At 50.6% G+C, this 26,592-nt stretch overlaps 9 protein-coding genes across 9 annotated transcripts; 7 read left to right on the forward strand and 2 right to left on the reverse strand.

The window, feature by feature from the left end:
* The first annotated feature begins 588 nt into the window (after positions 1 to 588).
* V8C40DRAFT_232731 (fumarylacetoacetate hydrolase family protein) lies at positions 589 to 2,199 on the forward strand. The gene is made up of 4 exons (XM_083213200.1): positions 589 to 759; positions 817 to 1,437; positions 1,491 to 1,681; positions 1,768 to 2,199. The coding sequence occupies exons 1-4, from the start codon at positions 742 to 744 to the stop codon at positions 1,808 to 1,810; spliced, it is 873 nt and encodes a 290-aa protein (XP_083077785.1). The 5' UTR covers positions 589 to 741; the 3' UTR covers positions 1,811 to 2,199.
* Positions 2,200 to 3,153: 954 nt separating this feature from the next.
* Positions 3,154 to 5,829, forward strand: V8C40DRAFT_95150 (E3 ubiquitin-protein ligase). The gene is made up of 2 exons (XM_083223652.1): positions 3,154 to 4,127; positions 4,210 to 5,829. Exons 1-2 carry the CDS (start codon positions 3,379 to 3,381, stop codon positions 5,654 to 5,656), a joined length of 2,196 nt encoding a protein of 731 aa, XP_083077786.1. The 5' UTR covers positions 3,154 to 3,378; the 3' UTR covers positions 5,657 to 5,829.
* A 2,702-nt stretch (positions 5,830 to 8,531) lies between these two features.
* V8C40DRAFT_261459 (cupredoxin domain-containing protein) lies at positions 8,532 to 9,212 on the forward strand (the record flags this gene model as incomplete). Its single annotated transcript, XM_083219267.1, has 2 exons — positions 8,532 to 8,783; positions 8,850 to 9,212. 2 exons carry the CDS (start codon positions 8,532 to 8,534, stop codon positions 9,210 to 9,212), a joined length of 615 nt encoding a protein of 204 aa, XP_083077787.1.
* Positions 9,213 to 9,790: 578 nt separating this feature from the next.
* V8C40DRAFT_232737 (tRNA dihydrouridine synthase) lies at positions 9,791 to 11,612 on the forward strand. The gene is made up of 5 exons (XM_083213201.1): positions 9,791 to 9,907; positions 10,021 to 10,099; positions 10,182 to 10,284; positions 10,361 to 10,685; positions 10,755 to 11,612. Exons 1-5 carry the CDS (start codon positions 9,861 to 9,863, stop codon positions 11,383 to 11,385), a joined length of 1,185 nt encoding a protein of 394 aa, XP_083077788.1. The 5' UTR covers positions 9,791 to 9,860; the 3' UTR covers positions 11,386 to 11,612.
* Positions 11,505 to 14,434, reverse strand: V8C40DRAFT_232740 (exocyst subunit SEC10). Its single transcript, XM_083213202.1, has 2 exons — positions 14,036 to 14,434; positions 11,505 to 13,973 (listed from the first exon to the last, which is right to left on the reverse strand). Exons 1-2 carry the CDS (start codon positions 14,229 to 14,231, stop codon positions 11,623 to 11,625), a joined length of 2,547 nt encoding a protein of 848 aa, XP_083077789.1. The 5' UTR covers positions 14,232 to 14,434; the 3' UTR covers positions 11,505 to 11,622.
* A 383-nt stretch (positions 14,435 to 14,817) lies between these two features.
* Positions 14,818 to 16,055, forward strand: V8C40DRAFT_95195 (ditrans,polycis-polyprenyl diphosphate synthase). Its single transcript, XM_083223653.1, has 3 exons — positions 14,818 to 15,008; positions 15,063 to 15,477; positions 15,541 to 16,055. The coding sequence occupies exons 1-3, from the start codon at positions 14,913 to 14,915 to the stop codon at positions 16,017 to 16,019; spliced, it is 990 nt and encodes a 329-aa protein (XP_083077790.1). The 5' UTR covers positions 14,818 to 14,912; the 3' UTR covers positions 16,020 to 16,055.
* A 20-nt stretch (positions 16,056 to 16,075) lies between these two features.
* Positions 16,076 to 17,287, reverse strand: V8C40DRAFT_232742 (alpha-ketoglutarate-dependent dioxygenase AlkB family protein). The gene is made up of 3 exons (XM_083213203.1): positions 17,097 to 17,287; positions 16,778 to 17,040; positions 16,076 to 16,709 (listed from the first exon to the last, which is right to left on the reverse strand). The coding sequence occupies exons 1-3, from the start codon at positions 17,241 to 17,243 to the stop codon at positions 16,091 to 16,093; spliced, it is 1,029 nt and encodes a 342-aa protein (XP_083077791.1). The 5' UTR covers positions 17,244 to 17,287; the 3' UTR covers positions 16,076 to 16,090.
* Positions 17,288 to 17,421: 134 nt separating this feature from the next.
* On the forward strand, positions 17,422 to 19,590 carry V8C40DRAFT_282476 (tRNA (guanine) methyltransferase; the record flags this gene model as incomplete). The annotated part of the gene is made up of 6 exons (XM_083221791.1): positions 17,422 to 17,529; positions 17,606 to 17,882; positions 17,968 to 18,069; positions 18,134 to 18,211; positions 18,286 to 18,704; positions 18,770 to 19,590. 6 exons carry the CDS (start codon positions 17,422 to 17,424, stop codon positions 19,286 to 19,288), a joined length of 1,503 nt encoding a protein of 500 aa, XP_083077792.1. The 3' UTR covers positions 19,289 to 19,590.
* Positions 19,591 to 24,314: 4,724 nt separating this feature from the next.
* V8C40DRAFT_232758 (uncharacterized protein) lies at positions 24,315 to 25,544 on the forward strand. Its single transcript, XM_083213204.1, has one exon. The coding sequence runs from the start codon at positions 24,851 to 24,853 to the stop codon at positions 25,094 to 25,096; it is 246 nt and encodes an 81-aa protein (XP_083077793.1). The 5' UTR covers positions 24,315 to 24,850; the 3' UTR covers positions 25,097 to 25,544.
* Positions 25,545 to 26,592: the final 1,048 nt, after the last annotated feature.

Below are 26,592 nucleotides of genomic sequence, written 5' to 3' on the forward strand. Positions count from 1 at the left end.
CGCTTTTCAACGGCAATGTTGCGTGAGAATTCGTCCCTGTCAGAACGATGTGAGCACTATAATCCAAGGTCCGATATCTTGAGTGTACCAAGACATGCAAGTTCGTCTCACCTCACAAACTTTTCAAAGTGAGCGCGGGTGTTCTTGTGTCCTTGTTAGTTGGATCAATTTCAAATTCCAGCTCTTTGCAGCAATGAGCCTTTAATATTGACGTCTATCTGTCTGTACACACCTGAGGCTTCTTTCTGCACTCGCGAAGGCACTGGCGATACAGCGCCAGCACCTCCTTCTGCAGGCCTGATAGACGCATCGTTCCAGTTGCAGGGTTCTGTGATCAATGGCTTGCGGTTCGTTCGTCTAGCCTATTGCGCCGCGAGTTACGCCGTTTGAAGCGCTGTTTGAGAGGCTGGCAAATCACCGGCCCATAGTTGGTGGAATATTTGCAGCTGTCGCGCCCACCAACTGGGAAAATGGGCTCTCTGGGGGAGCATCGAGATGCTTGTGTGGGGGTTCGGCGCCAGAGCGGAGTCCGAATTGTGTGGAGGGTAATCGATCAACCGTGGACGGAGTTATCTTGGTAATGCAGAGAACAGCATGAATCGCGACATCGGATAAATCCAGTTGGTCTTTTTTGTTGACACTCTTGTAGAATATTTATTATACGTTTTGGTGACATTTCTTGTGCAGTAAATCATTTATTGAATTGGTTGCCATATATTTCTTGCATCAAATTAAGCCACCATGCCCACCAGATTTACTGTATGGATGCCCTCATTCCCGCTTATTAACATAGAACACTTAGGCTAACCTTAACAGCGCCTCATCCGCTTCTTGGCCAAGGACGGCCGCACATATTACGGCGATGCCATTTTGCCTCAGGGCGTCACTGACGTTGCCAAAGCTCAGCGCGCCCGCATCATCGAGGGTGACATCTTTGGCAAGTATAATGTGACTGACCAAGAAGTTGGCGTACGCCTGCTGCTCGCCCCCTTGGCGCAGTCTCATGTCAAGACTGTTCGATGCTTGGGACTCAACTACGCCAAACATGCCAAAGAATCCAACTTGCCAGAGCCTAAATTTCCCGTCTTATTCTACAAGCCCATCACTTCTCTCTCCGGCCCTGTTGACCCGATTCCTGTCCACTCAATGGCGCAGGAGGGAACCGGCCTGGACTACGAGTGTGAGCTTGTTGTGGTGATTGGCAAGAGATGCACAGATGTGTCCGAGGCCGACGCACTCGATTATGTGCTGGGATACTCCATTGGCAATGATGTGTCTCACCGAGACTGGCAGCTCAAGCACGGAGGAAGCCAGTGGTCTCTCGGCAAGGCCTTTGACGGCTGGGCGCCCTTTGGTCCAGCCATTGTCACGGGCGATGTCATCAAGGATCCCCAGAATCTGAAAATTTGGACCAAAGTCAACGGACAGACCGTCCAGGTATGTGATTAGCACATGACGACTAGGAACATCAAACTGACTTATGGGCAAAGGATGGAAACACGGCAGACCAGATTTTCAGTGTACGACAAATGATATCCTTCCTCAGTCGAGGCGTGACTTTGCTACCTGGAGATGTCATCTTTACGGGGACCCCCGAAGGTGTAGGAATGGGCCGGAAGCCGCAGCTGTGGCTCAAAGATGGAGATGTCGTCGAGGTCGGTCTTGAAAGTGTTGGCACGTGGTATGTTACCGTCTTATCCCCTGATCCTTGGAGAGGTGAAATAAGCAAGGCGACGCTAACAAAGGGCACCTTTGCCATGCATCCAGTACCAACAAGGTGGAGTTTGAAGCTCCCAAAGCTAAAATCTAGACGTATGACGGCCAGAAGCTACTTTGCTTACGAGCATCTGCGCTTTAGCCTGATGGATGCGGCAGGTGTTCGTGCTAGATGAGGCTCCAGGGATACGGAGAGAGATTTCAGGTACCCGACATGCATGTGTAAGAGGAGACCTGTGTGTGGCCTCGTATAAACGTGCACGATGGGGAGGAATGTGGTTGCGTGTTACTGCTAACCGGCAAGCAGCGATTGATATCTTTGGCCTTGATTTTGCGATTTCTACCTATTACGTAGCGAGGTAGAGTGATTTCTTTGATAGAGAATTATATATCCTATCACAGTAGCTTGTTCTCGTGCTAAAGGACATGAACATCATCACCACTTACAGCATGTACACATGTGTTTTCTGATATTGACGCATCCATCTCTTTTCATGGAGACAGTGACATCTGCAGGGTGAATCAAAGTTATTAATAGAGTAATATTGTGGCAATGCTGTTTACTGCAATGCAGCCTCAACTGTCTAATGCACGCTCGACACCAGGCCTGAAACCTATATTGATAAATTCCCGGTAGGATCGCGCGCCTTTAATTCTGGCAAAATGTCTGAGGTGGTGCTTCCATGTCCTTAGCAGTACGTGCACGTATTATTAGAGGTCGAACCACCAGACTGCATGTGCCTATAGACCTGATAAGGCGAGTGCTAGTGCATCCCAGGCACCCACGTGGAAGCTTTCAGTGGACAGAATCCAACCACACGTGCGGCTGAGGCGCATCTCCAACTCCTTGCAGCTTAACCCGCCATCCCGCAATGGACTCATGCCATGCGATCGCCCTGTCCAAGCCCCAGTCCTCGTTTTGTTCGTGAAACAGCGTCAACTGGGGTTCTCGTTATCTTGCTGATTCCGGTTTCCCCGGAGCCCGGCAGCACCAAATCTGTCAATGAGCATTCGATGAGTCGGCGTCAAAGCGGCCAAACAGCACTCGCGACGCTTCCAAGACTGGAACGCAGGGCCACTCTTCGCCTCGTGTTCCCGGAAATCGATACCGACGAGAGTCCATGTGTCCGGCCAGTGGCTGAAGCAGCGCTAGTAGCTCAGCTGCAACGCCTCGCTGCCGTCTTCTCTCCACATCCCGCCAGCGATGAGTGAACAGCAAGGCGATGCCATCTCAGGCGGTGGTGCGTGCCGTCACCCTACTGGCCCAGACTTGCGCAGAGAAACTGGCTTGCTCCCCGCGAGTGCTTGACTGTCTTGCCGTCTTGAGCATGGACTAGCACGAGGAGGCTGACTTGCTTGTGTCAGGGTGCCTTGCTCGAGGGATGAGCAACAGCAGCCTAAAGCTTGCGGCTCCTGGCTAAGAGGCCGTCTGATGCCGATGCTGGTAGCACGAGTCCATTTATAGCGTCATGTCGTAGTCGTTGTGGCAGCTTAGAGCTGTTGAGCTGTTCTTTTGTTTACATACTTTGATTTATAAGAGTGAAGTCGTCAAAATCCAAAGCTCCGTGGTGTTCTGCGGTGCGATTTCGAGTATTACCATACCAAGGCACGCACTGTAGGTCACACGCACAGCTTCTGCTCTAGGAGAGCTGAACCACCACGATGACTACATCCACGGTCGAGCTACATACCCTCGTGTCCGCATCTCTCGGGCCAGAGGACTGCATCGACTTTTACGAAAATCCATATACAGCACTAGGAAAGCTACAAGATGCTGTCAAAAGAAAAAGCCAACAACTCGAATCGCCAATCTCAACAGAGAAACCAGCCGATGGTGACATCAATGGCATCGACTGGCATGAATACGATCCGCCGGCAGCACTTAGAAAAACGCCAAACGTCACGTCTCAGATCCTCCTAGATATCGTCTTCACCTCGATAGAAAACGTCAAAACACGAGTCGGCGAAGAGCAACGTCTCAAAAAGGAGGCTGCTGAGGAAGCTGCTCGTCGGACAGCGGAAGAGAAACAAAAGGCAAAGGGAAAAGAGCCTTATCTGCCCATATTCATTCCGCCAGAGGACCCCCCAGCCGAATCATCAGGTACCAGAGTCAAGGATTCGAAAGATTTGGTCATGTCAGGGGCGGTGCCAGATTTCGTTCTCTTGGGCCCCCCGGGAGTACCAATCAAAGAAGAGAAACGTCGAAAGTTTGCTCTACGCAATTTGTTTCAGCGCAGTCCAGAAGGGGGGGAAAGCAGTGCTGCCGGGCGGGCTCGTGAAGCTCTTCAACATAAACTAGAGAGCAAGATTATGTCTGTCGACCCGAAGTCGGCCGATCCGAAAACCTTGGAAGCCATTGCTGCGCTCAAAAAGACCAAGCTATTCCAGACTGCTGATCCGAATGCACTTGTGTAAGTCGTTTATATCCATGCCTGATCTCTCGAGTCCGTCTCTTGTTCTGGCTTCTAGCTAACTGTGTCTCTCTCTCTCTAGTGAATGCGTTTCATGCCTCGACGACGTCCCAGTGAAAGATACAGTCAAGGTTCCATGTCATAGCTATTGCCGAGACTGCTTTGTCCGTCTAGTAACAGCAGCAGTTCAGAATGAGCAACAGTGGCCGCCTAAATGCTGCCTAAACCAGATCCCCTTCAAGACTGTTCTGAAGAATATTCCCGACGACCTAAAAAAGATGTTTCACGAAAGATCATCGGAGTGGGAAATCCCCGTCAGCGAGCGAGTATACTGTCATGTCCCTGACTGTGGCGTCTGGATTAAGCCAGGCAAGATCAATCTCGCCAGGCGTCAAGCCCGCTGCGAACGCAATCACGTTACATGCACCATCTGCCGAGGCCAAGCACACGGAAATAATGACTGCCCTCAAGATCAAGACTTGAACTTAACCAATCTGCTAGCAGAGGAAGAAGGTTGGAAGCATTGTTACTCTTGTCATGCCTTGGTGGAACACAAGGAGGCATGTCAACATATGACGTGCAGATGCGGTGCTCAGTTCTGTTACGTCTGCGGCCTTCGGTGGAGAACCTGCGGGTGTACAATGGAACAGCTACATGCCATCAAGCAGGCAGCCGAAGCTCGCAGGGGTCAGAGAATAATTAATGAGAGAACAGAAGCAGAGGAGCTGCGCGACATTCTCGCCCAGATCGAGGAGTTTGAGCGCCAAGAAGCTTGGACACGCGAGATTGAAAGGCTTGAGCAGGAAAGGTTCGAGCTGGAACGTTGGCAAGCCGAAGTGGAGGAGAGGCTGAAAATGGAACAGATCCGTCGCCAAGAGGTTGAAATCAAGTACCAGCAGCTACGCGAGATGCTGGATGAACTTCATGAGCTCCAACAGGTTATGGCTGATTCAAAGCAAGACGAATATGCCAGAGACCTAGCTGCGGAAGCCGAGTCAACGAAGAAACAACTCGAGGAGAGACAGCAAGCTGAGCGTGACAATCTTGACTCGCTGATGCAGATCAAGATTAGAGCTAGAGAAGATAAATATGACGAGGAATATGCTGCTCGAGCAGACTTGGAACATCAACTAGAGGAGGATTATTTAGCCCACCTTCGCGACTTTTGGGCTGATAAAGTCGATGGAGAGGAACGAGTGGAAGCAAGCATGTTGCCCTTGCGCCAACGCATGGATCTGGCGTACCGGACGTGGCAGAGATGGAGGGACGACCAATTGCACCATTACCGAACCAAGCTCGAGGATGAGCGAACCGTGAAGGAGGAGCTCATGTACAGCGCGAGGAAGAGGAATGCCGCAGCGTATGTGGACAAGGAGACGGATCTGGCGAGGCGAATGGTGGCGGAGAAGAAGTGGATTCAAGAGGTGATTCTGGAGCGTGAGCGGTTGCTTGTCGGGATGGAGCTTCGGGAGACTGAAGACGATGCAGATAGTTTATTCGCCGCTGAGACCAACGAGAACAATGAGTAAACTGGGCTACGGGAATGGGCGTATGGCGAATCGGACACGGGGTGTTTGCATTTTGGGCGTGTAAGACGGTCTTGGATCAAGGTCATTTGTATAACTTTTTTTTTCCTTTTCATCTCTCCCAGGCACGCCGCACAACTATGTAGTAGGAAATAAGAATATCGAGTTTGTATCCACAAGTGTCCTGAGAATGAGCAAGACAATGCGAGTCTTACTTTGAGAAAAGGCAGAGCAGCATCGGGCAGCTTGCCATTTACAGTAATTATATCGACATCGCCGGCCACTGCCACTCGGTAGTAGATAGGTAAGAAGCTTCTTTGACATATGATGCTATTATAGCCTTCCCGACAACCGTGAGAAGCACGGCATCAACGGGAGTCGGTTCTCGGAGCACGAATTTGACAAGTCCCCTTTGATTATCGGCGGCGGCTCGGGGCGTGGATGCAAGCCGTCTTACTATAATCGACGGGATGGAATAGTCAAATCGATACATGTTGCTTGTAATTCGTGTGTCCCCTGGAACTAAGAATCTGATGTGAGCAGTAAAACAAGCATGAGCACGGACAATCTTAGATGGACTGTTGTTGGCCCGGTTTTAGTTGAGTTGACAAGGGTGAAAAGACTATTGCTTGTATGGTTGTACGAAAATGGATATGGTGATGAAATGGTATTTTCTTACTTCTTAATAAGATTTCTGAGTAATGCTACATACTGAATGCCATATGGAGAGTATTACCAATGCGACTGAATACAGTAAGTGCCAAGTTCCAGGTTGGGGAGTGCCAAGATGTTTCTGAGGCTATCGAGGGGTCTATCTCTTTTAGTGATGACATGAACCCTTGTGTATTCGCAAACTATTGACTTTGATAGAGTTCAAGTGGACCTGATTGCTTATTTACATGACTATTGTACTTTGTGAATCTCATACGTGCAAGGCTGGTTTTTTCGTTTATAGAGCATCGGTTCTCGCTAGGTAGTGCTGATTGCTAAGAGGTAATAGATTGCGAGTCTTGGAAACAATAGGGTTACATTGGCAATGACCAGACTCCAAAGACGTGGATGGATGAAAGGGGGCATCAGGGGAGTCGAATATGTTTGTATAGTACCAGATAGAGCATTCCTGAAGCTCTTGATAGGCAACTGGGAGCTTGTTAGAGAGCTTCATATTGAGGGTATCAATGATAAGTGCCGCTTCCATGGGGCTTCAATTGCTAAAACGTCCGGGCATGTTTGAGGCCACTAAAACGCACCTCTCCAGCGCCTCTACAGCACCTCTCCTAGCAGGCAAGAGCGCTAAAACAACGGAGATCCATGCCACCAAGACGCATCAACCCCCCGCATTAGCCTTGTTTCTCCTGTCTCATTCAACTCTTTGTCCATCTCCAGGTTTTCCAGCTGCTAGGCTAGCCCTGGTCGCAAAGCTATTTTGGGCACGGCTCAGTCATCTAGATTGCTCGAAAGCGACCCCTTGGCGGGAAATGCTGGCGTCTGATAGGGTGCCCAGACCAGTCAGGTTAATGCTGCAGTCGGCACTTTTCGCATCCGAGTCGGGGGAATATTCGAAGCACGGGGTGTATCAGCACGTCGACGGTCCGTCGCGCCACGGTTTGGCCACAGCGCCTTGACATGAAGGCGACAGATGGAAACAAGACGTGAAACGAAAGGGGGGAGTTGTATTGAGTGAGCGGCAGTGGGCTCTGCATCGGCATCGGCATCAGGGCCAAGAGGCGTGGGGATTTGCACTGCAGATGACGGCACTCGCGTTTGCAAGAGGAGCACCATTTGCAAATCATCGCCATCACCATTGGACGAGCATCATCAGGCGGGCGCTAGGGGCGGATCTTGAGGACATGGCACTTAGACCCATACAGCGGCTACTCGTACATGGAGGCTCTCATCTTCCAGGCTGGCGACAGACAGGCCCTCTGCTTGGAGCCACGACGACCAGCACAAGGCAAGCGAGCGAACGAGAAGCAGCAGAGAAACGCTAGCCCAGTCCTTATTGCAGGTGGCTTTCACAAGTTTGCTTTCAATAAACAAGCTTAGTCCGCAGTGATGCAGCTCCTGGGCTACCCTTATGCCTGATTCAACCAAATGACATTTCCTATCTGAGGGCACAGGCGTCTCAGCTGGCGACGAGGGGAGGCTCTCGGTTTGGTCCCGAACAATCCATGCCCAATACAACATTCAATCTGGCACGCTGTGCTCCGTATGCGGCATCGCGGCCCCCATAGGCCTCAGCTCCAGACAATCTAGGCAATACCCCTTCGACTATGGAATACTAGGCGGAGTACACAAACACAAATTCAGGTCAATACTAGCATCAATTGCTTGTGCCTGACACTACTTGTGCTAGCTTATACGCAAAGCGGAAATCGCACTGCATCGTTTCTATAAGCGGGATTCAAAGCGTCAGCCAGGCCAATGCGCCATCGATGTTGAGCACACGCCCCTCCCCGACTCCATTGTTAGGGTCGCATTGCGAATCTGTCTGTTCTCGTGAAGAGTTTCCTCCTCCACGGAAACACGGAACGGCCAGGGGTAGTGGCAGGAGCTCTGGCTTGGTTTATTTCCCAGCATGCGTTTCGGACCTGGGCGGCGAGGCGTGAACTTGTTTCATTGAGCGCCATGCCGTGCTTCAGTCCCATCTTGGAATAAGGCATCCCGTGGCCGGACGCTGACGACGATGGAAAAGAGGATGTATATAAGCCCAGCACACCCTCAGGTTCCTGACTGTTTCTTGATATTTTCCTCAGACCAAACAAACAAATCCTACTCAAGTGATACCCGAATTGCAAGCGATTCAACAGTTCTCTCTTCTTCATTCTCCTTATAATACCCAAACACCCACACAAAACAAAACAAAACAACCGCCAACATGCTCTTCACATCTCTTGCCGTTGCCACCCTCTCCGCTGTTGCCAGCGCAAAGACCATCCGCATCGACGTCGGCCAGAGCGGTCTCGCCTTCAGCCCCAACGACATCAAGGCCAGCGTCGGCGACATTTTGGAGTTCCACTACTACCCCAAGAACCACAGTGTTGTTGCTGCCGACTTTGCTACTCCTTGCAAGCCCAAGGCTGAGGGTGGTTTCTACTCTGGTTTCTTCCCTACCACGTCTAGCGAGAACGTAAGTGGCCAGGAAAATCTTATATAAACATTCTACGGCCGCACGTATACTGACAGCTATATCCAGGAGAACGTCTTCCAGGTCGAGGTCAACAACACCACTCCCATCTGGTTCTACTGCTCCCAGAGCACCGGGAACCACTGCGGTGCCGGCATGGTTGGTGTCGTCAACGCCAACACCTCCTCCACCAAGACATTCGAGACCTTCCAGGCTGCTGCCAAGAAGGTCACCACCAACGAGTCTCCCAGCACCGGCAACTCCTTTGGCGGCAAGATCCTCGCTGCCCCCTCTTCGACCACGTCCGGCGGTGCCAGCGCCACCAGCGGTGCACCTGCTTCGGCCAGCACCACCAACGCTGCTGCTGCTCTTGGCTCCGTCAGCGGCATGGCCATGGCCGTCGTTGGCGCTGCCGTTGCTTTCGCCATCTAAGTGCTGAACGAACTGGGAACTTTGGAATGGATTAATGGGCAAATTGTGAATATACGTTGGCATGTACAATGAGTCAAGGGGTTTTTTCTTTTATGAGGGGCAGCGTGCGGAAAAGCAAACAATAATTTCATAATCCCCTGCTGCGAGGCTGGCCTCTTTTATCATCAGGTTTTCTTATACCGTTTGGGTCAAGCAACATATTTACATAGACGCCATTTTTTGGCAAGTGAATTGGGGAAATCAGTCAATACACACAATGGTTTACACTCTCAACGTTGGTACTTTCGCAGTACAAACTACCTAGTAGTGACATAAAATGGCATGACATGATATATTTTCTTCACGGTTAATTGAGTTGATTAATGAAACATAAACCATGACTGCCCTGATGAAACAATTATTCAGGCATTTAGCACTTATAACAAGAGTGCTAGAAGTCGTTGAACTGTTTTGACTCAGCTAAGCAGCCAAGACTTTTAGGCCCAAATCTTAGTGCCAGTGATGTGCAGTGGGTCTGTCTAGCCTCAGATGCGGCGAAATTGGCTTATTCACACTGACACTAACCAAAGTCTTGTCATCACCGTCTTCCAATGAAAACTTACACAAACTCATATCAAAAACATAGAAAACGAGTTCAAGCTGCCCAGCATGGGCTCCATTACCAGAGATGAAGATACACCCACAGCCTCCTCACAGTGAGTCTACCCAACCCAACGAACCCACTTGTTTTTAAACCAGGCACCGAATTTTCAGCGGTGCAGGGTAAGACTTGGTTTCATCATGACTAACTCACTGTGACATTTCTTAGTCCGCTCAAGATCTTTGATACTGTGAGGAGGCAGAATCGGTTTCTGTATGCCTGTGCACCGATGGTACGCTACAGCAAGGCAAGTACCAGCAGATGAAGCGTGATTTAGATACTTGTGAACATTCTTGAAGGATTGAAGCTGACGAGCATCATCGGCGCAGCTTGCCTTTCGCCAGACGGTTCACAAATATGGCACCGACCTGTGTTGGACGCCCATGATTCTAGCCAAGGAGTTTAACAGGAATCAGTTTGCCAGAGACAGCGGTATGCCTTCTTAACCACCAAACCAATCCAAACAAAATGAGATATAAAAGAATCACGGCCAACAAGAAAACTATAGACTTCACGATATCAACCTCCGGCGTCCAGCCTCCCACCATAGTCCAGTTCGGCGCAAACGTGCCCCTGGAACTCGCCCGCGCCTCAACCCTCGTCGCGCCTTTTGCGTCAGGCGTAGACCTCAACTGCGGATGTCCTCAGTCATGGGCTTGCGCGGAAACGCTCGGGGCTGCGCTGATGAACAAGAGAGAGCTGGTGCGCGACATGGTGATTGAGACGAGGCAGCATCTGGCTAGGGACGGATGGGCCGTGGGGATGGAGGAGGACATAGACAGCCCCAAGGGTCGCAGCGTGAGCGTCAAGATACGGGTTCACGATGATTTGAGGTAAGGGGGCCGATATTTTGTCACTGAAAGTGAAACTCGAAGTGAAGCACTCACACTCATAAAACTCAGGAGAACAATGGACTATCTCGACACAGTCATCGGACATCCCCAAAACCGCCTCGTCGACTGGGTCACCATCCACCCTCGAACTCGCCACACCCCCTCAACCACCCCCATATTCACCGAAGCCCTCGAAATCCTCACCGAAAAGTACTCGCGCACGCTCCCCATCCTGCTCTCCGGCGATGTCTTTGATCTCGCAGCCCTCCCCATCAGATCAACCTCCCCTCCCGACCTCGCTACTCTAACCATCAAAGAAGATCCCCCCAGCAGCAGCAACAACAGCATCTCCACACAGCAGCAGCAGCCGAAGCCCAGCAACACGAATCTCTCAGGCTTCATGTCCGCCCGCGGCCTCCTCGCCAACCCGGCCCTCTTTGCAGGCTACTCGGCGTGTCCGTGGGAGACGCTGGAGACGTTCATGTGTAATGTGGCAAGGTGTCCGCTGCCGTTGAAGTTGGTTGTGCATCATGTGCAGGAGATGTGTGCGCCGGGAATGGGCGACGACAAGTCCTCGTTGTTGAATAAGAAGGAGAGAGCGAAGTTGGTAGATTTCACGAACATGGCAGATTTGATTGACTTTTTGGATGAAAAGATTGAGGAGCATACTGGGCAGAAGGGGATGAGGCGAGACTTGTGAAACAACTAGAGTAAAATAAAGGAAACCTGGAAGAAGGAAAATGGGTCTATAAAGCCAGGGATTGGGGGTCCTGTCTGGTTCACTGGATATGATTATATATAGCTGGTTCGGGCGTTGCTCTTAGGATTCATCGGAGCTTGGTTTAGGAACACCGCATGAGGCCAGTATAAAATAGAATTTGAAAAAGAAACATAAAAACCATTCACCCAGGTTACGACATATATATACTCCTATAGATTATAAACCGCTCAAAATACCCCGTATGCCCACAGACCCCGAATCGTCCCGCTTCTCCACAAACGCCTTGAAATCCGCCTTTGACAGCTTCCCCCTGACCGAGCTCGACCCGGGCGCCAGCGTCCTCACCTTCTCCCTCAACGCCTCCGGACCGACGATGAAGAGCGACCCAATCTCCGTAAGCATCTCAATCGCCGTCTCCACGTCCTTGGCCAGCGGCCACGCCCGCAGCGTCGCTACGTACTTTGCTATGTCCTGTGTCACCATCAGGCCGCCCGTGGCGTTGACCTGGAACCGCTTGAAGTGGTCAAACAGGTGCGAGTGAAGCACGAGGCCCAGCTCGCTGAAGAACTTTTCGGCGTTGTGCCCGTCGATGGCCTGGCTGGCGAGTTGGCTCGCCCGCGCGAGGAACTGGCAGATGTGCAAGCACGTAGCGGTTTGGAGAGACTCTAGTTCGCCGTCCTTGGGCCTAAAGTCTTGCTTCTTTTGTGTACCCAGCGACTTGATGACCCAGTTCACAACAACGTCGATTGATATTTTTATAACGGCGTTTGTCTTCTTTTCAATGGTATCAATGGCCATCTTCTTCTGTGCCTCCATGCTCTTGCGCACAGTTGTGTTGGACTCGGCGAGTCGAATGAGAACCGTGCTGATGAATCGTTCCATGAGGCCCGATATCGTCACACCTGGTCGAATAGGCGGTAGATATGACATGTCTGGCTCGATCTTTGTGTTCTCCAAAATGGTAGCCTGAGAATGCGCTGCTTCGAGGGCAGTCTCGATATAAACCTGGCCCATGTGTGTGAGCAGCAGGTTGAGCAATATGTTGACGTCTTTCGGTGTATCGATCTGAGAGCCGAGCTCAAGTACTCTCTGGACACTCTCCGCCAACCACTTCAGCATCCTCTTTGCGTTGGCCACCCCTAGAATTCCATCTTCATCTGATACCTCAATCTCATTCTTATTATCGCTCTTGTCTGACAGACCGGCGACTCGCAGCATCATGGCCTTTTGTGTGGCTGATAGCTCTGACGATTCGAGACGCTCCAGGTAGGCGTCCTTGGCAGACTGAATCATCTGATTGCCTTGCTGAGCTAAAGAAGCCATGAACCCAGAAGATGGCGCCTTCTTTCGCCTTGAGTGGAATATACTAAACTTGAAGAGCAAAGAGCCGTATAACTCTTCCAAGCTCTTCTTCTCTCGCTCGATATAGACACTTCCCACAAGGAAGGGGACGAAGAGCTCGTCCAGCTGCTGATCCAAAGCCTGTGCAATCTGCGCTGAGCAAGGCTCTGGATGTTCCGTCAGACCGTGCATCTTCAAGTCTTCTACCAAGGAGCCGATATAACTCCTTGATGAATGGAGGGATCTGAGGAACGCCAGGGTGGAGACTGATTCGGCTTTGTCGAGGACCTTTTCGAGCCGCTGCTGTATAGACTGCTGGAAGACGCGCTGAATGAACTTAATGAGCACCGTTTCGTAGTAGGGGAACGCCCGCTTGATAATAAAGGATTCCTCTTGCATGACAATCTTGACTTCGTCAATGAGGGATTGCAAACTCGGTTCGATGCCCGGCGGCTCCACGTCCGGATCGGCCAAAGCCTCCCACATTTCACCATCGGCTGCCATTTCGTCGCTCATCAATTGGTCTCTGTCAATGAAGAACTGATGCTGGTTTACAAAAACCGCAATGACACTGGCGCCTCCGTTGAAATCGTATAGCACCTTTGCGCATTCCATCATGTCGTTAAAGTTCTGCCGCCTGTAGCTATTGTTGAACTGCTGCAATAGATCTTGCTCCAGCGTCTCGCAGAATTTCTCCAGGATTTCTCGGGTATTGCGCGCTCTAATTGTCAACGTGGCAAAACTGGCAATACTGGCCCTGTTGCCATTTCGTGTTGCCCATGCCAGCGGGTCAAGCTGCTGGCTGATTCTCATCAATTGACGAGCAATGACGGCACATCGCACCTTGTTCTCTGCGCCTCCTTGCCGCCGGATGTCTTCAAGGGACGATAATAGCCCAGTTTCGCTGAGTTCTGTCCAGCAACTTATTAAGAAGATGGTGTCCTGCGCTCGTCTCCTCTTCTTGTCCAAATCGTCCAACTTCTCTCCAATCTGTACGGCAATGTTCCCGCCAGTATCGGGCTTTCCGTTCGCGTCATTACCATTTGTGCTATTAGGGTTTAATGAAATGTCTAGGGCCTCGAACGACTCCATGGTTTCGTCGAGCTTGCGGCCGAGGGTATCGAGTGTCTGGTCGTGTTGGATTTCGGCCCGGCGAACTTGTGAAAGGAGCTCGGATTCCTTTTCCTGGAGCTCATCTCCAAGGACGGCAAGCTGAGATAAGGCATCTGGAGAGACATCAGTCAGCGTGAGTGCCCCCTTTCTCGCCTCCCAGAATCGGATCCCATACTCTCGAAGCTTCTGATTAGCGGCTTTGGGTCAAAAGTGGTGGATTGAGACGGCCCCGAGCGACGGCCAGAGGGCATAGCACTCTCGGCAAGACTATCAACAAAGTCTCTGACTATGAAGTCCTTGTTGGAGAAGTCATCGAGAGTGAAGTTGGGGCCCTTTGGGAAGATGCTCTTGGGCCCGCTGGACCGGTCCATGGTTGGCAAGCGGCAGGGCGAAGCTCAGCGGGCTACATGTATGTCATATGTCGTGTGTTATGTTATGATGCAATTGAAGTTCATCTACCTCGTTCGCTCATATGATGCGGTGCTCGACGGTCGCCCGAGACCAGATTTGCCGTGTTGCGTCGTCGCAAAAGCGCTGTTCGATGCCTCCCCTAGAATGCGAGTCCAGCACCTTACGTGACCACTTGAAGCTGTTTAGCAGGTATCATGCCTGCTGGGCCCCGCCACGCCACACCTTGCAGCGACCTTCCGACTGCGCCACAGGCCGTCGTGGCTCCTCGTGGCTCGTCGGACCACTCAGGAGAGAGGACACATGCAAATCCCATCAAATCGGGTACCGGCGACAGGTACCTTTTTCTGCTGAACGAGACAAAGCAGCTCATTTGCATCGCCTCCCCCAACTCTTCTTTCCCAGCAATTCCATTGCTGCATGGACACGTCAAGCTTGCGTCTTGATTCGCCATAAGGGCAGCTGCCACAACCCAAGGGCGTGCAGCTGGTCTCGATTTCCCTCCGTTCGAAAACTTTACCTACAACACCAACCGCAAACCATATAATACACCTTGACAGCTTTTCGGCTCCCTTACTTTCGACTGCTTTCTCCTCGTCGCCTCGCTACAGTGAGACAGTCTTTCGAGACTGCAAATATTCAGCATGCCTATGTCTGTTAGAGACACAAAGGCATATAGGGCCGACGAACAGCAGGACCACCATCTTCTGACCGAGGCTCAGCGACAGGCCATCTTCAAGGTATGAGCAGTTTGCGACTCGAGATTACGCGACAGCATCTCTAACAACAGACAGGCTTCGCTTCCCTCCCCAAACGATGGACCCGCCGCCGTGAACAGCAGAGCCTCGCAGGCGCAGCGCAGATCTCGGCTCGGAGTTAGACGCTTCCTAAAAAACCAACTCTTCGTCTTCGTCTTCGCCGTGATGCATGGCATCTTTTCCCTATATATCAAGACACGGCAGACATGGCACGGAGTGGCCTACCAGATCTCGTCCATTCTCTACTACCACCATGCTACGCCACAGTACATCCGACGGGATATCGCGGGGCTGACCAAGAAGCCAAGCCATCTCAGCGCAATCTTGAAGACTGAGGTGAACCACCACAGGGCAAAGAATGATATTGATCGGCTGATTGAGGAAACCGCCGAGCTTGCGACGTGGTGTGCTTGTGCGGAGATTCCCATGTTATCGATATACGAGAAATCAGGTGAGCTCCTCCCTCGAATTTCCACGTCCCTTATAGGCCCCAAAGACTGACACAGCCAAACAGGGGTATTGAAGAAACACATGCCTCGGGTTTATGAAGCCGTCATACAAAAGTTCACCTTTTACTTTGGCACTGAACACCCGACGCTCTCCGTGACTTCCCCCCACAAGGAGGATTTCCCTACGCGAATGCTTGAAGAGAGCAGGCACGGCCATTTACAGCTTCACCTGATCTCTTACCAGGATGGAAGGGAGTCCATCGTTGACCTCACCAGAACTCTTGCCGATATGTCACAACGGGGTAAGATTTCCCCGCGGGACATTTCTCAGGAGCTCGTCGACGCCGAGCTGTCAGAGGGTATCTTCCCGGAACCGGACTTGTTGATTCTCTTCACCCCCTATGTCGAGCTGTCGGGCTATCCTCCATGGCAAATCCGCCTAACTGAGATTTTCTGCCTGCAAGACAACGAGACGTTTGGTTACCAGGTGTTCGTAAAGGCCCTGAGGAACTTTGCTTCCGCTCAGATGCGACGCGGCAAATAAATCGGCATAGAAAGCGCTGCAGATATCCATTTCCTTATAGATAGATGTACATTCTCCCCATACATTTTTTTTCATGCTGGCTTCCATAGCATCATGGTACCACTTGTCTTATCCCATCGATAAACGGGACCACTTCCGACGTTATAGTTGTAATAGTTTTCTGTTCCCCCTTTGATCATGGCTCTTCTGAAAGTTATATTGATTCTTCCTCCATCATCTTGGTTCTTTCCTGTGCGTTTCGGTATAGAATGGAGCCAATTAGACTGTGTTTTCCCTCGCATCAAGATCATATCACCACTGTTTAGCGGGAATTTGATCACTCCTGTTTTAATATTTGAACTCTCTCCCTGATTTGGAGGTGCTGGCTTGTGCTTCATCAGAAAATCCCGTCCAGCGCCCAAGGAAAAGGAGGCAATGGCGGGATCGTGACCAAGAAACCTTTCGTCATCGCTATGGAATGAAATACTGTCGGCACCAGAGGCATAATAATTGACTAGACAGAAATTGAACTTGCAGTCCGTTGCCGCCTCGGTGGATTGGCGCAGCTCATCGAGACATTTGGGAAGCGGTCGAGGAGGACATTTGTCATAGCGTCTATCCGACGGTACCTTCATTCCCGTATTTGCATCGATCACAGTGCCGTTGTCATCAAATTTGGAAGTTTCATCGAGACCAAATACTGTTGTCCATCTTTCACACTATGAATCAGCTTGTGACTTTACTCATGTATATCTGGGCTGTTGGATTGAATGACTTACCTTGGCGTGCGTACCTGAGACTCAATGCCTCCTCGTTTAATTTGGTACTCTACTCTGTAAAATGGCAATTCAGCTCTTAAATGATGAAACAGCTGACGCGCAAGGTAATCTGGGATGTAAGGCTCGAAATATAAGAGGTCCAAGTCTGGCTCGTTGTTGATTACCCGGGCAGGGCGAGCTGGCAGAGATGAGAGCTCTTTGCTTATTGACGTGGGCAACTCAGAAATGGGAAATGGGTATTTTGGATGCTGTGATCTGAGAATCTACACAATAGTAAGTAATCGAATATGTAATCGTATAAGGACAAGCTCAGAAGCACAATCTCATCTTGATTTGCTACACTGTTTTCGTCCCCGGCGATGTTGTTACGGGGTCGCTTTGCAGCAGGTGCAAAGAATGCGTCAATTGTCCGCTTCTGTGACATTCTTTTCAAAGCCAAATACCGCGAGACTATCATAAAAAACATGTACAGAAAATATGCCAAACAAATTGTCCAACTCGTTGTGAAGGATCAAAGCGCGTTCACATGTTTCAAGAGTCGTGACATCACAGCTTCAGCCTTGCCATTCTTAAGCTCGCGCCACGGCTCTCGACCCACTTCGCTGTCCGATCTTGTGTGGTGTGGCGGTGCAGGTACCGCGAAGATGTACTCCGCACGCAAAATTTCAACATCTCAGCCTTGCAACCCTGGTCGAGTGAGTAATACTGCAAGAAACGACGCTGATCTTGCGGACCAGATATTCGACATGGATGTGAGTTATACGATGATGTTGTCTCCGAGTATCAAATAAACAGGCCTCTAACTATGAGATTTATATAAAAATAAAGGATTCAGATAAACAGATTATGCTGAATCTCTTCCGAGCCCCTGCTGCTGCCAGAGCGGCCAAAGCACTGGATAGATCGCTTTTCTCAAACACGCTTCCGACAGCTGCGGCTTCAATAAGAGATAACAGACTCATCTCAAAGTACCGCAAGCAACTTGAAAAGACAAGGGAGATCTTTTCGTTGGACAGATTTGATGTCTGTGCGGCGGATCCAGATGCCACTCTCGCAGCACAAGGAAAGAAGTGTCTTGTGTTGAAGCCGCACATCAAGCCAGATGGTACGTTTATAAGCGAGGCTGAAATGGCATTTGTTTTTGATGAGTGTGATGATAATGAGAGATTAATTGCTAACTGATGTATAAGTACCGGAAACATGGAGCCCGGTGTTGCAGGAAGCCTCGAAGCTGGGAGAGTTGAAGATTGTCCCCTATGAGATCCATGTTGGATATGATCTCTGGAGTTACCGTACGATACACTTAAGTTTTCAACTTCACATGAAACGAATGGCAAACCTAACTCATATAAACAGTTGATGTCATGAGATCTATCCTTCCAGAAGACTTACACGGCGAAATCCCCGTTGGTTTCAACACGGCAGGCCACGTCGGTGAGTTGAACTCCTTCATCTTGCTACAAAAGCTTTTCAAAGGATGATGAAACAAAGGCTTACAACTACAATAGCTCACCTCAACATTCGGGGGCAATACCTTCCCTACAAGAACGTCATTGCTCAAGTTATCATGGACAAGAATCCTACAATCCGTACCGTCATCAACAAAGTGGACAACGTCGGCACAGAGAGCGAGTTCCGAACTTTTAGCTACGAGGTCTTGGCTGGACCTGACGATATGCTCGTTGAGGTCAGCGAGGCTGGCTGCGTTTTCAAATTCGATTACTCCAAAGTCTACTGGAACACGAAGCTTGGCACCGAGCATCAACGTCTTGTCAGCTTGTTCAAGCCGGGAGAGGTCGTTATTGACCTGATGGCTGGAATTGGGCCTTTTGCTGCGCCTGCTGGCAAAAAGGGGGTATTCGTCTGGGCGAATGACAAGAATCCCGAGAGCTACAAGTATCTTACCGAGATTATCAAGAGGAATAAGGTGGGCAGCTCTCTTCCTCCATCATCACTCTGACGTTTTTACAGGAACTGACGCGCAAAGGGCAGGTCTCGGAATTCGTCAAACCTTTCAACAAAGACGGACACGACTTCATCAAGCAAGGAACCGACCTAGTCCTGGAAGCATCCCGCCGAGGAGACTGCGCCCTCGTGCCTCAAAAAGTATCGCGAAGCGCTCCAGGCCCGCGGCCGGAACCCATCCGGATCCCCGTGCCGCCCACGGTATCACACTTTGTCATGAACCTTCCTGCCTCTGCTATAGAGTTTCTTCACAACTTCCGCGGCCTGTACGAGGGCCACGAAGAGCTCTTCGCCCCTCACACTGAGACTAAGCTTCCCATGGTTCACGTCCACTGCTTCGCCGTCAAGGCGGACGACGCAACCCCGCTGGACGACATCTGCCAGCGCATCGACAAGGAGATTGGAGTGCTCCTCACGCCAGGCGATGATGCGGACAAGGACGGCCAGGTCCTGATCCATGAGGTCAGGGATGTGGCCCCTGCGAAGCGAATGTTTTGTGCAAGTTTCCGTCTGCCGCCCTCAGTCGCCTTTGCTCCGCGATCCTAGGCCGCGACCGATCGAGATCCCACCACTATGGCCGATCCATATTCGTCCGGCCTTTTTTCTTCCTTCTTTTCTTGCTTGGAACGTAAATCAGCCCTACAGTACGGGAGGGCGCGACGCCTCATTTTCGCTTCTTTGCCCTTAGGTAAAAGAAAACTGTACTCGCTACAATGCTCTTGTCGATACCCACACGGAGTAGCTACTGATCGGCAGCGGAAGATGTTCAAGAAAACAATAGGGTGCGGATATGAACCTTATCTTTCCAAAAGCCCAGGCTTGCGGGCGGTCCAGCCATGACGACAAAAAGCATGAAGCCGGCGTGCCGTTCTAAGCCTACTCCCAAACGCCATCTCCTTTTCTCTTGCATCAGTGCTCTTTTGCTTTTTTATCCAAAGAAAGATAAGCGGGCGGTTCCCAAAAAAATTCTCATATTCCCAAATTGATAACGCAAAATTTCCTGCTTTTTTTTTTCTTCACCCTGCATCGTCCAACCCGGTCGAACGGTTGGTTGACGAACCGGATGAAAGCACCGTACCAGAAGCTAGCTCAAGCACGTTTCTCAGCTCTGTCATGGATAATGGATCAAGCGGAAAGCATAAATCTCGCTCATAGCACATGAAATCCCTCTCTATAATTATTCCTATATATGAGCTCTTTTTTGTTTTTGTTTTTTGAGTCCACGCTAGGTGCGTGATGAGGGATGACAAACAAGACAGATTTGGCAGCGCTTCCCAGCTTTGGTCTACCTACCTTACACCGACAAGTTGCATGCTGTAGCCAGCTCTTCTTCTCGCCAGCTGTTTTTTTCGATGGCCCTCTTTTAAGATCCCACTTATCGCGGCTATGCATGGTGCCCTGTTAATTGCCCTTTGGAGGCCTTTTTTTGCGGCAATTACAGGAGAGTGTAGCTGTTCCGAGGAGGTGAAGAAAAACGTGTCGATATTCTAGCACCACAGTACGGGAGGGAGCTCACATAACAAGCAATAATCTTTCCACCTCCAAGCCAAAACGAAAGATAAAAATAGAAAATAAAATGGAATAAAATAAAATAAATGTCAACTCCCACAAAACGCCAAATTCAAAGCCAAAACAAAAACCTGGATATCCCGCCAAAACTCATGCATATTTTCTCAAAGGAAAAAGCTTACCCCAGCCCCAAAGGAGCTGTCACCTTTCGTCATGCTTGGCTCTCCCCTCACTTAAGCTCACGACATCACCCGCGGATCACGGATATCCCCCAGCTAAGCTACCTAGCTATGTAACCTCTGATATCTAAATTTTTCCATCACGTAAGGCCCTCCTTTATTTTCGTATCAAAGCCACCACAAAATGTCCACAAAATGTCCAACCCTTCTCTTTTTCTGCAAGCCACTCACCCGCACAGTTATCTCTTGCCCGCAGGCCCAAGCCGGGTCCCCCCAGAAACTTAGCTCCGACAGCCGGGGCTAAGTTCAAAGCATGGAAACGGAAACGCCAGCTTTTGAGCCTGGGAGGTTTATATTCCAGCTTCCTCTAGCAGTAGTAGATTTTCATGTTTTCTCCAGATAGATAGCAATTGCTGCTAATCATCCCAAGCCCTTCCAACATGACCTAGCCATCTAGCCATCATACAGTAGCAGCAGGCAGACGAATTACGGCCGCCGATAGATAGCTCGACACCCCTCCATCAAAAGCCGCCAGGTCCGTCATTTTTCGCCACCGCTGTTTAGCTTCTGCAACCAGCAAAGCCCCAGGGGACCACGTTCATCCAAGAGTCACCACCACTCGCAAGGAAAGCCAGAAAAGAAAAAAGGGTTCAATTGGCAGAAAAGCCACTGCCTTCTTGCGTCGTTCAAAGGGGCGCCGGTCTTGGCTTTTCCAGGCACGACGCCACATGAAATCGATTCGTGGGTTATCTGCATTTGACTGGAGTTTGTGATATAAAAAACCGGGGATGGCATACTAAGTTGCCATTATTCGTAAAATTCCCCGAGACTGTTCCTCCTTTTTCTCAAACATAACTCGCTTACAAGGTTCCTGATTTGCTGTATCTTTCTTCTCTCCTGTGTGAACACATGCAAGAGGTGCATATATTGGGCCTTGGCCACCAGAGAAAAAGGAGCGCAGGTCTCTTGACCATGAAGCCAAGGCGTCGAAAAACTTTGGCTCCGGCCCTCTCAATCAGGATTGGTGCTTGACACCCCGGAGGCTCCCCGGCTCGTACATGTACATATAGCTGCATATTGGACTGCTACCGTAAAAGGTGCCAGGGAGAAGACAAGACGCATGCAGTCTTAGATAAGAGCTTCGTTGAGGAGCTTGGTTGTAACGAAGCAGGTTTTGCTGCCTTTCCCCTTGTAAACCGCAAAGGCGAGGGGCACGGAGCACGCCGCAAGAGATAACAAAGGTACCCCAGGTGAACAGTAATTCTTTTGCAGTAATCTTTTTCTCCTCCGATGGCGGTTATCTACGGAGCAAATGTCCTTCTGCACAACATAACATGCAGCGGGCAGGGTGCGAGATAAGGTGCCGTGCCTAGCTCGCAACAAGAGCGAGATAGGGAACAAACACCCCGGATTTGCAAATAGTACAAGTACCGTGATTAATTTATCTTCTCGCTGACCGGCTGCACAATGCAAGGGCTAATGTGTCTTGTGTAGCATATCTTCAAGTGGCATTTCCTCTGCAGCCGCTGTCTCGTGGGCAGATGCAACGCATGGTGGTGTAATAAGAGTATCACATTTAGGTAGGTGATAGTATGCCATCCATAGCATTGCCTGTTATCGACAAGGCCAACGCAGGCCCAAGGGGGATGGACAAACTCTATTCGCCGAGTCAGCCATGAGAAGAGCATCACGCCGCCCTTTGTCGACAAGCTTTCCTTTCCTCGTACGGAACGGACATGTGGCCAAGCCGGGCGGCACCCGCAAAAGCATCGTTGCAGTGTGAGATGAGAAAAGGTAAATCCAGAGTGACATGTCCAAATGGTGCTATTGGGCCTAATGCAGCTGATATCACTTTTCAAGCCAGTCCATCTCTGTCCCTGTACAACAGGGGTCCGGAGACACAGAACCGAGATGTGAAAAGTGATGCGGACGAACCTGGTGCTGGTACTAAATGCTCTTTACTTGGTCAACATTATGACCGAGCCAAGGTAAAAATAGACTAATCACCCTTGAAGATAAAGGAAGAGACGGAGAGGACGAGAAAGAGACGGAGGGAGAGGGAGAGAATGAGTCAGGGATGTGCGATATACGAGCGGTATGCAATACAGCTGGCAGTGTTCCGTATATCCGTGTCTCTCTTGAATGAGGCGACCGAGCGGATATCCAGGCTCAGATTAGCTTTGCATGACAGATGGCTGTACCTTGGAAGTGTGCGAGCCATTTTGAGGAGATGGTGTTGAGGGAGCCGTGATGCCTCGTACTGGCTTGTGCTATACCCAATTGTGTCAGCAAACTTTGCTTTGCAGGCGAAGCTTTCAAGTTCTTCTTATGCATGCCCCTCTAGCTCCACGAGCTTCATAGGTGCTGGCAGTGGGGCAAGTAGCCAGACCGTGGCCCTGTCGTGAGGCAGCAAGCATCCAGCTGTGCGGGGAGGGTGTCGGCCTCGTAGCTGCACGGCGTTCCAACGTTTCGTCGTTTAATGTTCCGGTAGAGGGCGTGGTACATTCTTTCTTGCATCTCGGGCACTCATACGCCCCCCCTTCCACGGACTCCGTACGCGGTAGAGTGCCATCCGGCGGGGCTTGGATGGGATCGCTTATTATCCAATTGCCATTTCTTTCCAATATCTGGCGGTTATCGATTCCTATATTCCGAAGGTAGCACGTATTGGTAGTAGTGGAATTGGTGATAATCCCGAGTGGAGGGCAACATTGAAGCTTGTAGATTGTCTTCCAGGGATTGAGGTCTGATTGTCGGTAGCAATTGGATATCGCCAAGACCGGAAGTCATAATTGCAGCAATAGCTTGAATACCGAGCCAGAGGGCGAGACAAATTCAGCCCTCGGAACTTTTCCCAGTGAGGTGCAGAGTTGTATCGAGGCATCAAGTGCCTCGCCGGGCGGGGTCTCCTTGGGCACAGCGGCTATCCTGACTGACTGCTGACTTGCTGACGTTCAATTCCTCTCGCAATGATTGGATTCTGCACCGCTTCGTCCTTGCTACCGCGCTATGCCTGCAGCTCCGTGATCCGGCATCCATCTCGGCCGCAGAGAAAATGAATCTATATTAAAAAAGGACGCAGCAGCCAACATTGACGCATGCTGCTTGGCTGCAGACAGTCTTGCAATCGTCGTTTCCGGGAGCTGCACTGGGGAGCAGCCGGGGGCGTCGTGAATTGTGGGGGAAGCAGGCTTCGGCGCCGCCATTAACAGGGGCTGTGCGCTAGCTATCCCACCACGATGCAGCTTGATAGGCCATTGAGGACTGCGATGGTGACTTGGCCGTCCAAAGGTTTGTCCCAAGCAGGGAAGCTCTGAGTAGCTTGGCCTGACCGTACGAGTACAGTACGATCCCGTCTCGAAGGTGGCCGGGACATGATTGGCTGGTCAAAGTTCGTAGTAGAGCCCTGGAGTGCCAATCAGAGGGGAGGAGATATCCAGATGCCAGTAGCTTCCTGGTAGCTACATATCGCTTGCATCACCATTAGGTGTCTCTCGCGGGAGAGGGGAAACTCTGTGTCAGAGCAGAGTCGAGGCAGACAAAGCATCTCCGAGCTAACACCTGAGAGGCTTAACGGTCGACAAGGGAACAGAAGCTTTTCAGAGCTTGTCCTGTCCAAGCTGTTGACGGAGCAAAACTTTGTCAATATCATGGGTGTCGTGTCATTTCAGGTACAAGTGCATATTGAAGGTTAAGGTCCCCGCCCCTGCAAAGCATAATATTAGTATGAAGCGGTACCCAAGTCGTAGTATTACGTTTCGAAATCCTCATCAATTGCATCGGACGGGTCATGTTACGAGAAGAGGCTGTGGTGAGAAGCGACCATGTTGTTCTGATCCAAGTGGCCGCCTGGATATTAAGGCAAATGGTGTGTTTGGGAGGCAGCCATGACGCTCTTTCCTCAGGGAGCAGGAGAACCTTGGTTATCGATATCGCTCATGCCCAACCACATCGCAAGCTTATACAGTTCATATTACCAAACGCATATACCAACATGGAACCTTTGCATTACAAAAATGTCAGAATTAGACAAACTCTATCATACGTCGTTGTTCGTTTGGTATCCGAGACATGCAGGTCAAACACGTTGCGGAATATATCAATGATCAACGAATATCTGCTAGTATTGAGATAGCTCCATGCGGATGGGTCTTTCAAGAACAGGGGTCCGACTCCCCCCAGAAATTGAGGTTCATCAGCCACAGAGTACGAAGATCCTCCACACGACGTCGATCATTTGAGATACAATAGGTGCAACTAGTGTCCTCGAAAAGGGTAGCCAATGGGTCCAGAGAGGTGAGCCAAGATAGATACGAATCTGCCCATGTTACGGTACATTCAATCCGCACTGCCCCTCGCAGATCTTTATGATCAGATCATAGATTGAGAGCTCCAAATCGGCCGATATCAGTCTTTTCCAATGCGGCATCGTAAGACAAAATCATCCGGCGTTGGAAATGTTCGGATATTCTTTTTACCTTTTTTGCTTCTCCGCCTGTTTTCTGCCATGTTAACGTGCCTCTTTCGTTTGATAGCTGTTATTCTCACAAGAAGCAAAACTATGATAGAGCCACAAGTTCGTTGTGGCGCTCTCTCCGTGTTCTGGACGCAAGCGGGAGAAGTCGGAGGCTATAAACGGCCCTGGGGGGTGGCAAACGGTGGCTGAAGGCTAAATCTCTCGAGTTGCAGCAGCAAGAAAAGGAACTTCTGCCAAAGAAGACCGTAATTTACTTGATTGCGTGGACGATTTCATGAAATGCCCGTTTACGTTGTGATCCAATCAGGAAACAAACGTGCTTCGTTGGCTCTCTTCTCAGACAACGTCAAAAGGCCGGCCCGCCAGCGTTGCCGCAGCACGGACGGGCTTCGACAAACTTTGCGCCAGTTGCTCTCCTGCATAAGGCTCCTCCGCAAGTAGGTATCAGGTTCAGTCGAGGCCGGGGAATATTGATTCTTGTTTCCCTTCCTAAGGGCCCTACCAGCTTAGCGTGCTCCAGCTTTTTCCAATCAATCTGGAGATTTTGCCTGGATGCTAGGAAACCTGGAGGTTAGCACTGAGAATGGAGCTCGGGGATGGAGCGCAAAAATACGGAGCTTCCTCGCCATTGTCCGCATAAGCGTGGGATACTTTGCGGCCAAGCAGCGATGCTAGCATCGTACTCCGTACCCGCAGTCGTCAACGGCGGTGCCCATTGTGGGTATGGGAATGCTCGATATCTTGGTGGTTCAGCGCCATGGCCAGCCTTTTCCCCGAATCTCCTTTTTCGAAGCCCAGCTGTTCTAGAGGGCCCGGAGGAAGAATATTCGGCTACGGCGAATCCATCGATCCACGGCGATCATAAAGAACCTCGGCCAGTTACCAAAAGCCAGCCGCCACCGCCGGCTGGATGGCAAATTGCTACTCAGGTCCAACACTCAGCCAACCAGCCAACCATGGCTTTCCATTCTTAGTTATTTTCAGGTCCGGCCCGCTGTAATTGGGGCTCCCCCTCGCTCATCAGGATGACCAGGGGCGAAAAGTAGTCAGATCTAGCGAGAGCATAAAGAAAAAAATCAGAAAAAATTTCCACTCCCTTGTCATGCAAAGCAGAGGCTCGTATCTCCTCCCTTGGAGCCCAATGGGCGAGTAAGATATATGGAGATGGCATGTTGACCACGTACCAGTACTCTGTACGAGTACTTGGTGCTCCGTGCGGAAACAGGGGCAGCTTGGATTGAATTTGAATCCAAACATCGTCTAATTTCTCTTGTCCAAGGCTGAACCCTACCTTTGAACAAGTCTAGGCAATAGTTGCCCGTAGCCACACGGCCCCGTTCCGTCGTCCGTCCTATCCCAAGCTTTTGGCTACACATAGACGGAGGAGAGCAGGGATATGGATAGAATTTTTCTTCTCTTCTCCCGCCCCAGTCCCACCTCCGGATGACCCCCAGGCCTCCGCCGCAAAGGTCAGAGGCGGGATCCTCAAAAGAGAACATTAACTCAAGAAGAAAAACCACAACTGCCAAGGCTAGGCCTCGACTCTTTGATCAGCGCTGACAGCCTCCGCTCGGTTCCAATGTTCATCCTCGTCGACGCCATGTGGCAGGCAATCAATCGACCGGCTCCCCCTCAGACCGGTTCAGAGAGAGCAATTCCGATCCAACCAATGCTTACCGGACCGA

This window comes from Trichoderma camerunense, assembly GCF_050948025.1.
Source record: "Trichoderma camerunense strain CBS 138272 chromosome Unknown V8C40scaffold_2, whole genome shotgun sequence".
In the NCBI taxonomy this organism is placed as follows: domain Eukaryota; kingdom Fungi; phylum Ascomycota; class Sordariomycetes; order Hypocreales; family Hypocreaceae; genus Trichoderma; species Trichoderma camerunense.